Here is a 12,919-nt window from a genome sequence, read left to right as displayed (position 1 = left end):
CTTTGTTTAATCTGATATGAGAGGTGGGCTGAAGATGGGTCATGGGTGGGCTGTACATAGATGTGGGTGGGCTAAAATAAAATTAGGCCCAAAATTACAGAGCAAAAATGAAAAGTCAGGCTACAGCCTAGGCTAGCCAACTAATAGATCCGTCCCAGTATTTAACACAAGGGCGGATCCGTGACACTATATGTTTTACTCAAGTTTTACACAAGTTTTAAATAGAACTCACTCTACATATGATTTCAACGATCCAAATTATTTATTTTTTAAATCTCCAATAAAATTAAATAAATCAAAAATTATTTACCTACAAAAATTAAATTATCATCAATACAAAAATTTATTTTATTATTTGTTTAATCAAAGTTAGATAATTTAATAATTTTTTATTTACCTAATTTTTTTGTAAAATAATCTTTTAATAGAAACCTAGTTCGAATCACATACATTGGAACTAAAGCTATAGAAGACTATTGAATTGAAGTGGATATCCATGCATGTTAGTTTGTGTCACGTCACACCTAAGTGGTGGATTTAGTTATAAAAAGTAAAACAGTGTTTATAACATCTCTTATCAGTTTTATTTCTTATAAATTCAACAAAAGGAAGTGGATATTTATGGACAGAGTTTCCCTATTCCACAAGATTTCTATAATACATAAAGCAATAATTTACATATTATATTTTCCAAAAACATCCACCACAAAATAATAACAAGACCACATCAAGTTAAACCCTACAACACTAGTTAGCTTTACATAAAAGGTGTATAGAATTTTATTCAGAAATTTCAGATTATAGAGTTTCTCTTGGGTCTTTGCACCTTAGAACTCATCTATCTACGTTCCAACTTTGATCCTATAGCTTTCTTCTCTCTCTTTTATACTGTTATTGCTAGAATTTCCTTTCTACGGTGGTTCTTGCCCTATTACTTCTGCAAGATAGCAGCTCGTTGCTTCTGTCCTGGATCAAGTATGTTCAAGCATTTTTAGCTCTCTGTTTGAACCTGAAACTTTCTAAAACAAAGATTACGACATCACAAAATTAACTCATCAGCAAAACTATCCATTGTAACTAAGATTTTAACTTAGCATGCATCAAAAAGTCAAAACAGGTTTATAATCTTATTTAGGGTTGGGTCGGTTTGACCAAAAATCCGAGACCAGACCCGAAACCGACCCAACCGATGCCGAGAATAACCGTACTGAAAAGGAACCGAACCGGTATGTCTAGTTCTGGTTTCAATTCTCAGACCCTAGAACCATCGGTTTACCGAACCGGACCGAATATATATAACATTTAATTTAAATATTACATTTTTATGCATTTCTATACTCTAAAATACCTTTCTATAATACATTTATATACATTTCTATAATTTATATAAAAATATATAAATTTATAAACCCTAGAGCCTATAATTAATAATTTATATGTTTTTAAATTTATATAATACATTTCTATAAATAAAAAAAAAAAAAAAAAAAAACTAATTTAAAATACCCTAAACCCTATACCATATAACTATAAACTAAATTTTAAACCCTATATCCTATTCCTATATCTCATACCCTAAACCCTAAACCCTATTGTGCATTAAAATTTTAAATCTTATACCTTATATCATATACCGATATACCATATACCCTAAGACTATAGTTGATAATAATTCAATAATTCATAATCCAACATAGAATAACATTTAGTCCAGCTTACTTCAATCCAACATAGTCCAATATAGTCTTAAGAATAGTCTAATCCAACTCAACAAATGGAGACTAATAAACTAATTTATATATGTTTTAGTTTGTTTAATTAAATTTTTAATACCCAAAAAAAAAAAATGCAAATATGCTAAACTGGGGATCGAACACAGTTCACAATGGAAGGCACACAGGCTGCGCCTTAACCACTAGACTACCAAGTCTATATGAATATGTTCTTTCAGTAAATTTATTTATACATATGCTAGATAATAAATTAATATTAAATACAATTAACATCTAAGGTTTAAGTTGTTTAACCACTTTGTTCTTCATTCATTTTGCGCCGCCTTAGTCCCTATTCTGTTTCCCTTTCTCTTATCCCTCCATGTGTCTCTCTCAACTCAAGCCAACAAATTTCAAAGTTCTACAACTTTCTCCTATCAAAGTTCTACCAGTACAATGAATGAGCTAGTCGACAAGTTCAACACTGCTTATGACAGGCATAGTCGAAGAGGTGGACATATTGCTTTTTTCAGAAAGCTGCTTGCCATAATTAAAAAGGCATAGTCTTGGTTTCTTTGAGAGTTACTTGGGTTATGCTATTTTTGTTTTTGAGAAGCTTAGAAATTATATTGCCGAGACCTAAACAATTCTGAAATAAATATAATTCTCAAAGATTCTCTCTCTCTCTCTCTCTCTCTCTCTCTCTCTCTCTCTCTCTCTCTCTCTCTCTCTCTCTCTCTCTCTCTCAAGGCCCATGACCGAGCCGAGCCGAGCCGAGCCGCTTCTTCGGTTAACCAGCCACCGGTTTACCAGTCTTGGTCACGGTTGCCATGGAGGCTGACTGGAGTGACTCGGTCCGGTTTTCGGTTTGGGCTTTTCGGCTCGGTAACCGGACCGAACCCACCCCTAATCTTATTCATACTCGAAGATATCTGTTATGAGGATAAAATATTACACACAAATCTAAAATAACAACCAACACAAATAACCAAGAAACTACACATAAACATTTAAAGAGTTAGGAAAAATCATGTCCAGTTTTCAAATCAAATAAAATCAACTGCTATGACATATATACTTAACACAATTAAGACAAAATCTCTTGATTCCAAACACCTTTCTCTAAAAAAATACAACAAAAATCCAATTTAACTAAAGAACTTTTTATTTTCCCTTCTTATAATTTCAAATCACCAATGCTGTACTTTCTTTTCCTTTATTTCCTAATGCCGTATTCATGAGCTTCCATCATTGGTCACGGTAACCACCTCGGATTTTGGATACCAAGGTACACCCCACAAGCGGACCCTAATCAGGTTTAGCGTGTTTCACCCAAGGGAGACACAATCCCTACTTAAACAACTCACCGGGCATAAGATCTTCACAATTCAGTCCATAAACCATAATTTTCTAAGTTTGTCTTTTCTCAACAATATCCTCCTCCAATACTTTGGTTCGAAACAGAGTTAATTCAATTAATCCTTTAAATAGGTATACATGACCTATTGCAATAAAAACAATACTCAGCCCCTGTACAAGAATTCAGTTTTTAAATAATACTCAAAGAATTAGTTTCACAATAAAGCATTTCTCAAGAATACTCCTTAAAACTGCCTTGGACAGAAAAGCTTGAAGATATATGGCAACAATTTATACACTGAAAACCAACATCAAACTAAGATCATAAATTTGTCTATCGCAGCAAAAATTGGTTCTAATTTCAAAAACAACCCAACAGAGCACCCAATTTCATCAAGAAAATATAGACTAGTAATACATAAAGTAGTCAACCAAATGCATAACTAGATTAGAGTCAAAGCCACAATAGAGATTTTGTTTTCCCTACCTCTAATATGTGAAGTCAGCAGCCAAACAACATACAAATTGCAAACAAAGGTCAAAACCTAGCACAAACTTGTTCCTTTCTCTGTCCAGCTCCAAGGAATGAGTAAAGGTGGGTGCCGAACTGTATTTCGTTGGTTTTTTGGGGTTATTAAGGTTTAATTGCCCATGGGTATGAGAGAAGAAGAGAGTTTGATGGAGATTTTAAGATTGGAAAGAGAGAAGTGATGTGGAAAGAAAAAGAAAGTGTCAAAGAGGAGGAAATTCGGTGGTGCAAAAGAAGAATAATGGGTCCATAGAGATAGGTGTCATCTTGTAAGGACAAAAATGGACAGATGTCCATAAGGGAGAGTGACTGGTGGGGTGGGAAAATGGCTGAGTCATTTTTTCTAAAAATTGACTTTCCTCTCTTTTGTCTTTTTCTTGGAAGTGGGTGCTGGAGCCTTTTTAACTAATATAGAGATGCATTCATACTTACATAAAATCCCTTGTCAAAAATAAATCTAAATAGTCTTGCAACTAAATAAAAATATTGCAATCTCTAAAAAAATGTAAGTCATTATCATTTCGTTTCGTAAATAAGGCATTATCATTGAATACACATGCCACTACCAAAAATAATTATAACTAAAACACAAAACATAAATCACACTATCATTAAGCAAAATTCATTGTTGGGATTTAAATTAAAACCTAGGTCATCACAGTTTGCGCCTTGCAGTAGCCACACAGCCCCTTCACCTCAGTTATGTTATAGTTGCTATACTAGTCTGCAGTCATCCTACATATATTATGCTATTATGTCATGATGGTGCTAGAATGAAATGGTATGATTGATAAATCATAGACCTTATCACCATTCTCAGATTCAACGCCATCATAAGCGGAACCTGGATAATCAGAACCGACCACTTCTTCCACAAAACTTTCATCCTCAAGACTACCTTCCGGTATGTCTGAGGGGTTGCGTCCGCCTTCCGGAATCTCCATATGGGATTTCGCACGTTCCTGTCGTCAGAGCATTTGCACCGCTCTTGACAGATCTTCGATCATAATCTCTGTTTGTTGGGCTTGGTTTCCTCTTCCAAGACCTCTACCACGTCTAGCCATGGTGTGGATCTAGGATTTTTTTTGAACCTGGGTTCAATGGTTGTTCAACCAGGCTTTGCTCTGATACCAATGGACAAGAGTAAAGACTGCTGTCTTGCTCCAATAATAGGGCAAAAACCACAGTAGAAAGGAAAATCCAGCAATAACAGTAGAAAAGAGAGAGAATAAAGCTATAGAATCAAAGTTGGTAGATAAATGAGTTCTAGGGTTAGGAACCCAAGCGAATCTCTCACATCAGAAATCTCTGAATAATATTACGCCAAAAAACTGTCTATTACAACCTAAGCCTTAAGCTTATATAGGGAAAACATATTCCTCAACTCACTAGGAAAACAATAAACCTTAACTAACTAGGAAACATAAAGTAAAATTACCTTAAAAGACCTAATGAAATCAAGAAACTAGGCTCTAATCCAGCTAGGAAATAAAAATCAGAAAGCTGCTAAAAAAATACTATTTCTTGGAACCCTAGGAGATGCTCCTGCATCACACACATTCAACCATAATATTATCAATTAGAATCCAGAATTCAAATGCATAAATAAGAAACGGCATACCATGATGATCCACCCTTCTGAAGCATCATTCATCATAAAAGTTGTCTGCTTCAAGAAAATAAATTGACCAATTAATTATCAATAGAAAAATGCTATCTATTGATATATTCTTTATCAATATTCTTATATGGTTTGTTTATCAATAGAACTCACGATCAAACTACTGAATTAAACCCAAAGAAACATGCCATAAGTAGTTACCTAGGTGATGATATAGTCTTAAAGCATCAACAATATGAAATTCTTCCAACCACATGCCATCAATGAAATTAACCGAAACTTCTGCTGTGTAAACTTTCAGCACACCGGCATCAACTGCCTCCAACATTAGATCATAAGACCAAGAACAAAGATGAGGCCGCAGACCAACAGAAGGATCAAAAGAATCAAACAATGGCCACTCAAAGTGTGGTTGACAGGATGCTCTCAGCACTTTCACAAACTGCAGTTGGGCATTCTAGAAAGAAGCCAAACAATTCCCCTTAGATGTAAACAATTTATTAAACATTAAAATTTACAAAACCATTAGTAAAATAAACGACAAAATCATGCATTATATAAAATATAAAAAAATATTTAATGAAAAAGAATGGCATCAGTAAAGGAAGTAGCGAGGCATACATCCATTTCGAAAATATGAAAAAGAATGAAAAGTCTTTTTCCTTCATTTATAGATGAATTCAGAAATACTATTACGAGTTCATACCTTTCGCTTGTTGAACTCTTCCGTGGCGAAACGGGCAAGTCTTGGTCCCAAACTCATATGATAATCGAGTCCCTGTTTAGATAAACCCGAGTATGTACTTGTCTTTCTAAATAGAGCTTTTTTCATCTGAAGCCGACTAACTATAACAGTGGAGATGACAATTAAACACCCCCATCAGTGCATTATTTGAAAGTAGTCCAATATTAATTGTTTATTTTCTTTCAAAAGAAGTACTCCAATATTAACATAGATATATGCAGAGAGAATGTAAAACATATGTGTTACATTCAAAATGTGTACTCCATTTTCATAAACATATATAAGCACAATTGCCATTTCAATCCACCATGATTTAGTAAAATTCATATCCATATTCTTACAATGTTGGTTCTCTCAGTATAAATATACACACACTCACATATGCAATAAGCAGGTAAATTACTGAATTAAATTTGTAGTGATAATCTTCAAAATAAGTAACATGGCATAAAATATTTACCGCTGGTATCAATTGGTCCTTTCCCTCTGTTATCAATCAGTCTTAACATACTCCCATTATCAAAAACAAGATCAAACAATTCAAGCGTCATTATACTGTCGTCGTCATATACCACAACCATTGCTTGGTAAACTTTGACTACACCATCAACAACTGCCTCCAATGTTAGAAAATGAAGCATACTAGAACCGAGCCAATGGTCACATGCCTTGACCACTCTCACAAATTCCAGTTGGGCATTCTAATGGAGAAGCCAAAACATTAATATTAGAGTTAAAAAAATTAAACCTCAAGTTACAAACCCATTATAACTAGTAAGGAATCAATTCGTTTTTTTTTTTTTCATAGTTGAGAAAGTTAGGATCAGTCCAAACCTTTTGCTTGTTGAACTCTTCCACGGAGAAACGGGCAGGAGCAATCAGAATGGGATTATTCATAGAAAACATAGTCGGTGTGGGATATGGATCCTCCACTGGGTCTAGGTAAGGACCATATTTACTTTTAGTAGAGTCGATGGAGCAGGCCTGAGACTTAATCAATAAGCGGGTTTTGTGCATAAGCAAACTTATCAAAGGTGGACAGGATTTGATTCTAGAAGATATATATAAATTAGTAAATAGGCGACCCAGAGCATAGGCATATATGTACCTGTTTCTCACTGGTACACTTGGGAATAATGGGATGATGATTGGGAGGAGGCTTTGAAATTGAAAAACCGTTGGTCTTGTTGTTGTTAATTGCTAGAGCAGTCCCAATTTTCACAGCCCCAACCCCAACCATGTTGGAAAAATCACACCTAATCTGCATAAATAAACACAAGATAATCACTGTTCTTGGCAAAAAAAAAAACACAAGATAATCACTTGACCAAAAAAGAAAAAGAAAAACACAAGATTAATCGGTCTAATTCATCTACAAATCTTTAATAGTAAACAATGAACCACTCAAAAGCTATAAGCTTTAATAGTAAAGAAGCCAACAAATTTGCAAAAATAGGGTTTACCTTAGAAGGAAAAAATGGAAAGGAGACGGAGGGCAAGGAGATAGTAGAGAGGGCCATATCTCTCGTTTCACACACTGAACAATTTTGTAAACAAAACTTGTACAAACTTCTACTAGGGATGCTCAAAGCGACTGACGGATATAATAAATAAATTTACAGGGGAAAAAGAAAGGGAACTGGATTCAAATATTTAGTGTTGGGTTAGGTTTTTTTAGAAAGAGTGTTGGGTTATGTTAGGGAGGGTTTTTTTGGGCTATGTCATTGTCTTTGCCCAGTAACCAAGCAACATGGGCCTCTAATCGAAACTGGAAAGATAAAATTTTAGTAACAGGCCAGGAGTAAATTACTCCTTTCGGTTTCGAGAAAATTTTCGATGGAAATTTCGACGAAAATTTTCGCGAAAATTTCAATTAAAATTTTGATTTCGACAAAATTAGACAAAAACAACGAAAATTACTATCAAAATACGAAAATTTTGAATGAAACTTAACTGTATGCTTATTTAACATATTATTTACTATATTGATAAAAAATATTGAAGAAATCAAATTATATAGTAAGTTTCATGTGATATAAAATGAATATAATGCGCGCTGGAAGTAAATATTGTTAAAAAAATAAATCACTAATTAATAATTATATAAATAACACCTCAGATGGGCCATAATAGCAGTGCCACTTAGTCTCCAAAGTTTTATATGCAAAATAAAAGCCAATACCAAAATATTATAATTTATAACATGGATACACTCATACACTTAATTTTGATTCATATACTCACTGCATGTATGATGTATATAAGTATATCATGTATCATTGGTAATTGTTAGTTTGTTACACACTTACACATATATTATATATATAGCCATATATAACTGAGTACTGAGTTAATGACATCAGAATAGAATATAAAGAGGTATATAATTAATAAGTATAATTGTATAAACAATTCTTGATAAAAAAAAAAAGTAGAAACAATCAAACAATTAAAAGTGTGTTCTTAGATTGACTGATCACCTTGTTGTATAAAGTGACACTCAAGACCTCATTTAAGTGGTGCATGTTGTTTGTGTTTTCGGTGGAGTACCAGTAAAGCAGTAAGTAGAACTTTTATATTTTTTAAATTATTTTAAAAATTATGAACATGATTGTACAGTTGTGAGTTGTGTACATTTGTAAAAGGCATATACCATTGTACCAACATCAAGTCAAATGGATATTGATACCAACAGTTGTGTAGATTATTAAAGCGTTTATGTTAAATTGTTAAAAGGCTTACACTTTCTAAAACATAATTTAAAATTTAAAATGTGTGAAAAAACACAAAAAATAAATCAAGTCAGCCATAATTCTAGCTAGATAAAAAAAAAATTCAATTTTCAGAAGAAACGATTTTTTTTATATATTTGGCAAATATCCAATATGCAAAGTTAAAAAAGTCATATTAGATATTTTGTTTTTAAGAATATATTAGATTTTAGTCTTTTAGATGAGTGAACTGTGAAGTGGCTGTGAACCACAAATATCTAATATGCAAAGTTAAAAAGTCATATGACTTGCAGACTTGCAGACTTAGTTGCAGACTATTTGGTTGCAGACTTGCAGCCTAGCTTACAGAACAAGGGGGTCACGATGGGGGAGGATGTAGGGGGTCACACCGGAGGCCACGATCGGGGAGGAGGCAGGGGGTCACGTTGGAGGCCGGAGGCAATTGGGTGGCGCCGGTTCTGTTGCAGGGGGAGAAGACAGAGAGAGAAAGATGACAGAGAACTAGAAAAGAGAGAAAGAAAGGTCTTGCGCAGGGGAGAAGACAAAGAAGAGAGATAGAGAGAGATCTGAGAGATGAAAATGGAAGGAAATGGGGCTGGGCAGATGCAGATCTGAGTGTATAGTCGCCAAATTTCGTCAAAATTTCGCAAAATTTCGTCGAAATTTAGGCGAAATTTTGATGACAATTTACAAAAATGAACATGAGGCTACTTCAAAATTTCGGCCGAAATTTTACCGAAATTTCGCCGAAAAGTTAACGAAAATTAACTGGTATGGTATAAAATTTCGGGACCCCCAAAAAACGAAAATTTCGGCGAAATTTTTGAAATTTCACTCCTTGGTAACAGGACAACATTTACACCTTTTTGCAGTTGAGAATATCACTTTTAATTTGTTCTAATTAAAAACTCCACTTTGAGTTAAGTTCTAATCAAGGATTTCTGTCTGTTAAATGGGTCATATGACTTGCACATGCTTCACCTGGAGGGGTATTTTTGTTTTTTCCCTTGCCATTGCCACGAAGACCAATTAATAATAAAATCTTTTTAAAATAAAAAGAAATTATAAAAAATTAAAAAACAATGAAAAAAATGATCCACCTTTCTGCTACACTTTCATCATCATCGGGAGGACGGGGCTGGTTGGGGGGGGGGGGAAGAAGGTGGGGCAGGCCCTTGGTTGGGGGGCATGGGTTGGGGGATGGACTGGTGGAAGGGAAGAGAATGGTGTGGTGATGGTGGGTTGCTGTCAGGAAGAGAAGGGAAGAGAGGATGGTGGTGGTGGTGGTGGTGGATTGTTGTTGGGAAGAAAAGGGAGGTGAGGATGGTGATGGTGGTTGTTGTCGATGGACTGGTTGGACTGGTGGAACGGAAGAGAGAGAGGGGTTTGGGTATTTTTTGTTTTTTGTTTTATTGTAAAATATTATAATTAAATATTTTTTTTATTTTTTTTTTTGGAAATTCTTATATTAGAATTTAAAATCATGTTTATTAGTGTGTTGTCCACGTGGCCTCAACCCATTGGCTATGTGGATGAGAAGACGAAAATATCCCTCCAAGTGAAGCATGAACAAGTCATGTGACCCATTTAACAGACAGAAATCCTTGATTGAAACTTAACTCAAAGTAGAGTTCTCAATTGGAACAAATTAAAAATGACATCTTCAACTGCAAAAAGGTGTAAATGTCATGTCCTATTGCTAAAATTTTCACAAAATTGAAATATGAGTCTTTAAGGTCGTGTGGTAACTTCATTTTGTAAAATGAAAATGAGAAAATAAATTTATATTTTTTAAATATGAGAATGTGTTTGGTAACATCATCTGAAAATATTTTCTAAAAACAAAAATAACTAAAATGTGTCTGGTATGACAAAAACATTATATATATATTTAACAATAATATTCGATTTAAAAACTGGTTCACCATAAAATGTTATCAATAACCAAACAATTAAGTTATTAACATACCAAATTAATATAAAATGTTATTAATTTTTTATTTGAAAAATTGTTTAGGATTTTTTTTTTGAAAGGCTAGATTTAGACCCCTCTATACCAACTGGGCCCGGTTGCAAAAAAAAGGATATCCAGCCAGTCCTATATTAATTAATGCTCGCTTGTATTACGTATCCAGTATCCTCCTCTTTTGTTTGTCAGTAGCCACATATATATGTCAGTAAGCAGTAATTGTAAGTTTGTAACACAAAAAGGTTATTCACCTGCTTGCTTTTTATGAACAAACTAGTAGGGGTCGGCAATGGCCCGCCCCAAATTTTTCGGGTTCGAGCCAGGCTCGGGCTTGAATTATAGAAACCCAATAGGGTTTTCGGACCGGGCCGGGCTTGGGCTTTAATACACAAGCCCAAGGCCCGCCCATCGGGCTTTGGCTTACGGGCTTGAAGGGCCTGGTCGGGCTAGGCCCGAACGGGCGGCCTAAAATGGGCCCAAAGCCTGTTTAGACACATATATATCTTCAAAAAAAAATATAAGATTTGGGCTATGTTGTGATTTGAACATGAGACCTCACATAACAAGCTTTAACTTTCAACCAACTGAGCTGACTAGTTTATTTGTCAAGTTTGTGAATCATAACATATTTAATAGCTCTTTCGTTTGTTTACTTCAATAAATTATTAATATGCTTATTAAGTTATTATATAATACTATTATGTTAGTAATAGTGTAATACCATAAATAAGAAATTTTTAAAATTATATACAACATTACAATTATAATAAAACATAAATGTACATATGTTTTATTATATATTTTATTACATATTTTTATAAACAAACGATGCAATTGTGTTGTCAACGATCCGAATCGTTCAAATTTTAGTTCCTCACTCAAAGATAATTCGTACAAAAAATTAGCTCAATCGGAGATGTAAAAGTGACATAATGGTGGTCGAATTAATGAACGGTCGTGGTTTTTCTAATGATGATCGAATGGGTAGATAAATTTCGATTTAGTCGATTTTTTGTACGGATGATCTTTGACTATGAACATAGAAAATGAACGGGTCAGATTGTTGAAATTACGTTGTGGTCTTTATAATTATGGAAACAACAAGGTTTCAATGGGAAAGTTATTAGAATTATACTCTTCAAGTGTATTTATATGTAAAAGCTCACATATCGATCGTGTTTTCAACGATCCAAACCGTTCAAGTTTTAGTTCCTCACTCAAAGAGAATTTTTGCAAAAAATTAGCTTAATTGGAGATGTAAAAGTGACGTAACGGTGGTCAAATTAATGAACGATCGTAATTTTTCTAATGATAATCGAATGGATAGATGAATTCCGATTCAGCCAATTTTTTATAAGGATGATCTTTGAGTATGAAAATAGAAAATGAACGGTTCAGATCGTTGAATTAATGAATTGACGATCGTGGTTTAATAACTTTAATTATAATTGTATTATAAAAGTTGTATATACACATATACATTTATGTTTTATTATAGTTGTAATATTGTATATAATTTTAAAAGTTTATTACTTTATTATTTATGGTATTACATAGTTTACACTATTAATTACTATTTACTAATATTATAGTATTATATAATAACTTAATAAGCATATTAATAATTTATTATTAATAATTTATTAGAGTAAACAAACGAAAAACCTATTAAATATGTTATGATTCCCAAATTGGGCTTTGGGTGGGCCTAAATGGGCCGGGCTTCGGGCAGCCCATGGGCTTCAAGGGGATGGCCCAAGCCCAACCCAAGAGATTTTCGGACCGGGCCGGCCCAAATTTCCGGCCAAATCGGGCTTCGGACCTAATGAGCCGGGCGAGCTTCAGGTGGGCTTCGGGCCGTGGGCTTTTTGGTGAGCCCTACAAACTACTACAATCCCTTTATTTAACAACACTACTTTTATTTTTTCAATGGCCAAAAAAAAAAAAAACACTACTTTTTATGTGCTATGCCCCCCCTTCATGCACTCACATGCAACTCAAAATTCACTGGTCCAATCATGGTAGTTCTTATTACTTGGTGCAATGCAATCAAATCAAATCAAATCAAATGCAAGCTTTTACAATAAAAATCTTAATTTTACTAGTAACACTCTATTAATTGTTTGACAGTTGCAATCATTGTTATTATCGAACAGTAACTATTTAAATTACAAAAATACTCTATTAATTGCTAATTTTTTACAGTAGCAATTATTGTTACTATGAGGCAGTAACTATTTAAATTGTCAAAA

The 12,919-nt window shown here is 33.9% G+C and overlaps 1 protein-coding gene across 7 annotated transcripts; it reads right to left on the bottom strand.

Moving 5' to 3' along the window:
- Positions 1 to 584: 584 nt before the first annotated feature.
- Positions 585 to 7,633, bottom strand: LOC147284024 (uncharacterized). 7 transcript variants are annotated; one of them, XM_086243532.1, is made up of 8 exons: positions 7,430 to 7,633; positions 7,075 to 7,227; positions 6,801 to 6,950; positions 6,427 to 6,667; positions 5,928 to 6,067; positions 5,423 to 5,678; positions 5,222 to 5,266; positions 585 to 1,019 (listed from the first exon to the last, which is right to left on the bottom strand). In XM_086243532.1, the coding sequence occupies exons 1-7, from the start codon at positions 7,484 to 7,486 to the stop codon at positions 5,247 to 5,249; spliced, it is 1,017 nt and encodes a 338-aa protein (XP_086099658.1). In that variant the 5' UTR covers positions 7,487 to 7,633; the 3' UTR covers positions 585 to 1,019; positions 5,222 to 5,246. The 7 variants fall into 7 exon arrangements, with proteins under 7 accessions (XP_086099658.1, XP_086099654.1, XP_086099655.1 ...); XM_086243528.1 differs by having other exon boundaries at positions 590 to 1,015; positions 6,801 to 6,956; positions 7,430 to 7,629; XM_086243529.1 differs by having other exon boundaries at positions 590 to 1,009; positions 6,801 to 6,956; positions 7,430 to 7,629.
- Between the last annotated feature and the right edge of the window lie 5,286 nt (positions 7,634 to 12,919).

This window comes from Dryas octopetala, chromosome 5 (genome assembly GCF_963921425.1).
Source record: "Dryas octopetala chromosome 5, drDryOcto1.1, whole genome shotgun sequence".
NCBI classification, from domain to species: Eukaryota; Viridiplantae; Streptophyta; class Magnoliopsida; order Rosales; family Rosaceae; genus Dryas; species Dryas octopetala.
This window is presented reverse-complemented; position numbering and strand designations above follow the sequence as displayed.

Bases quoted from the DNA above. Each gene is read 5' to 3' on its own strand.
- LOC147284024 (XM_086243528.1), bottom strand. From the start codon at position 7,486: ATGGCCCTCTCTACTATCTCCTTGCCCTCCGTCTCCTTTCCATTTTTT. The intron at 6,668-6,800 runs GTTTGGACTGAT...CTTCTCCATTAG, and splicing joins AAGAGTTCAACAAGCAAAAG to AATGCCCAACTGGAATTTGT. The intron at 5,267-5,422 runs GTAACTACTTAT...TTCTTGAAGCAG, and splicing joins AAGACTATATCATCACCTAG to ACAACTTTTATGATGAATGA.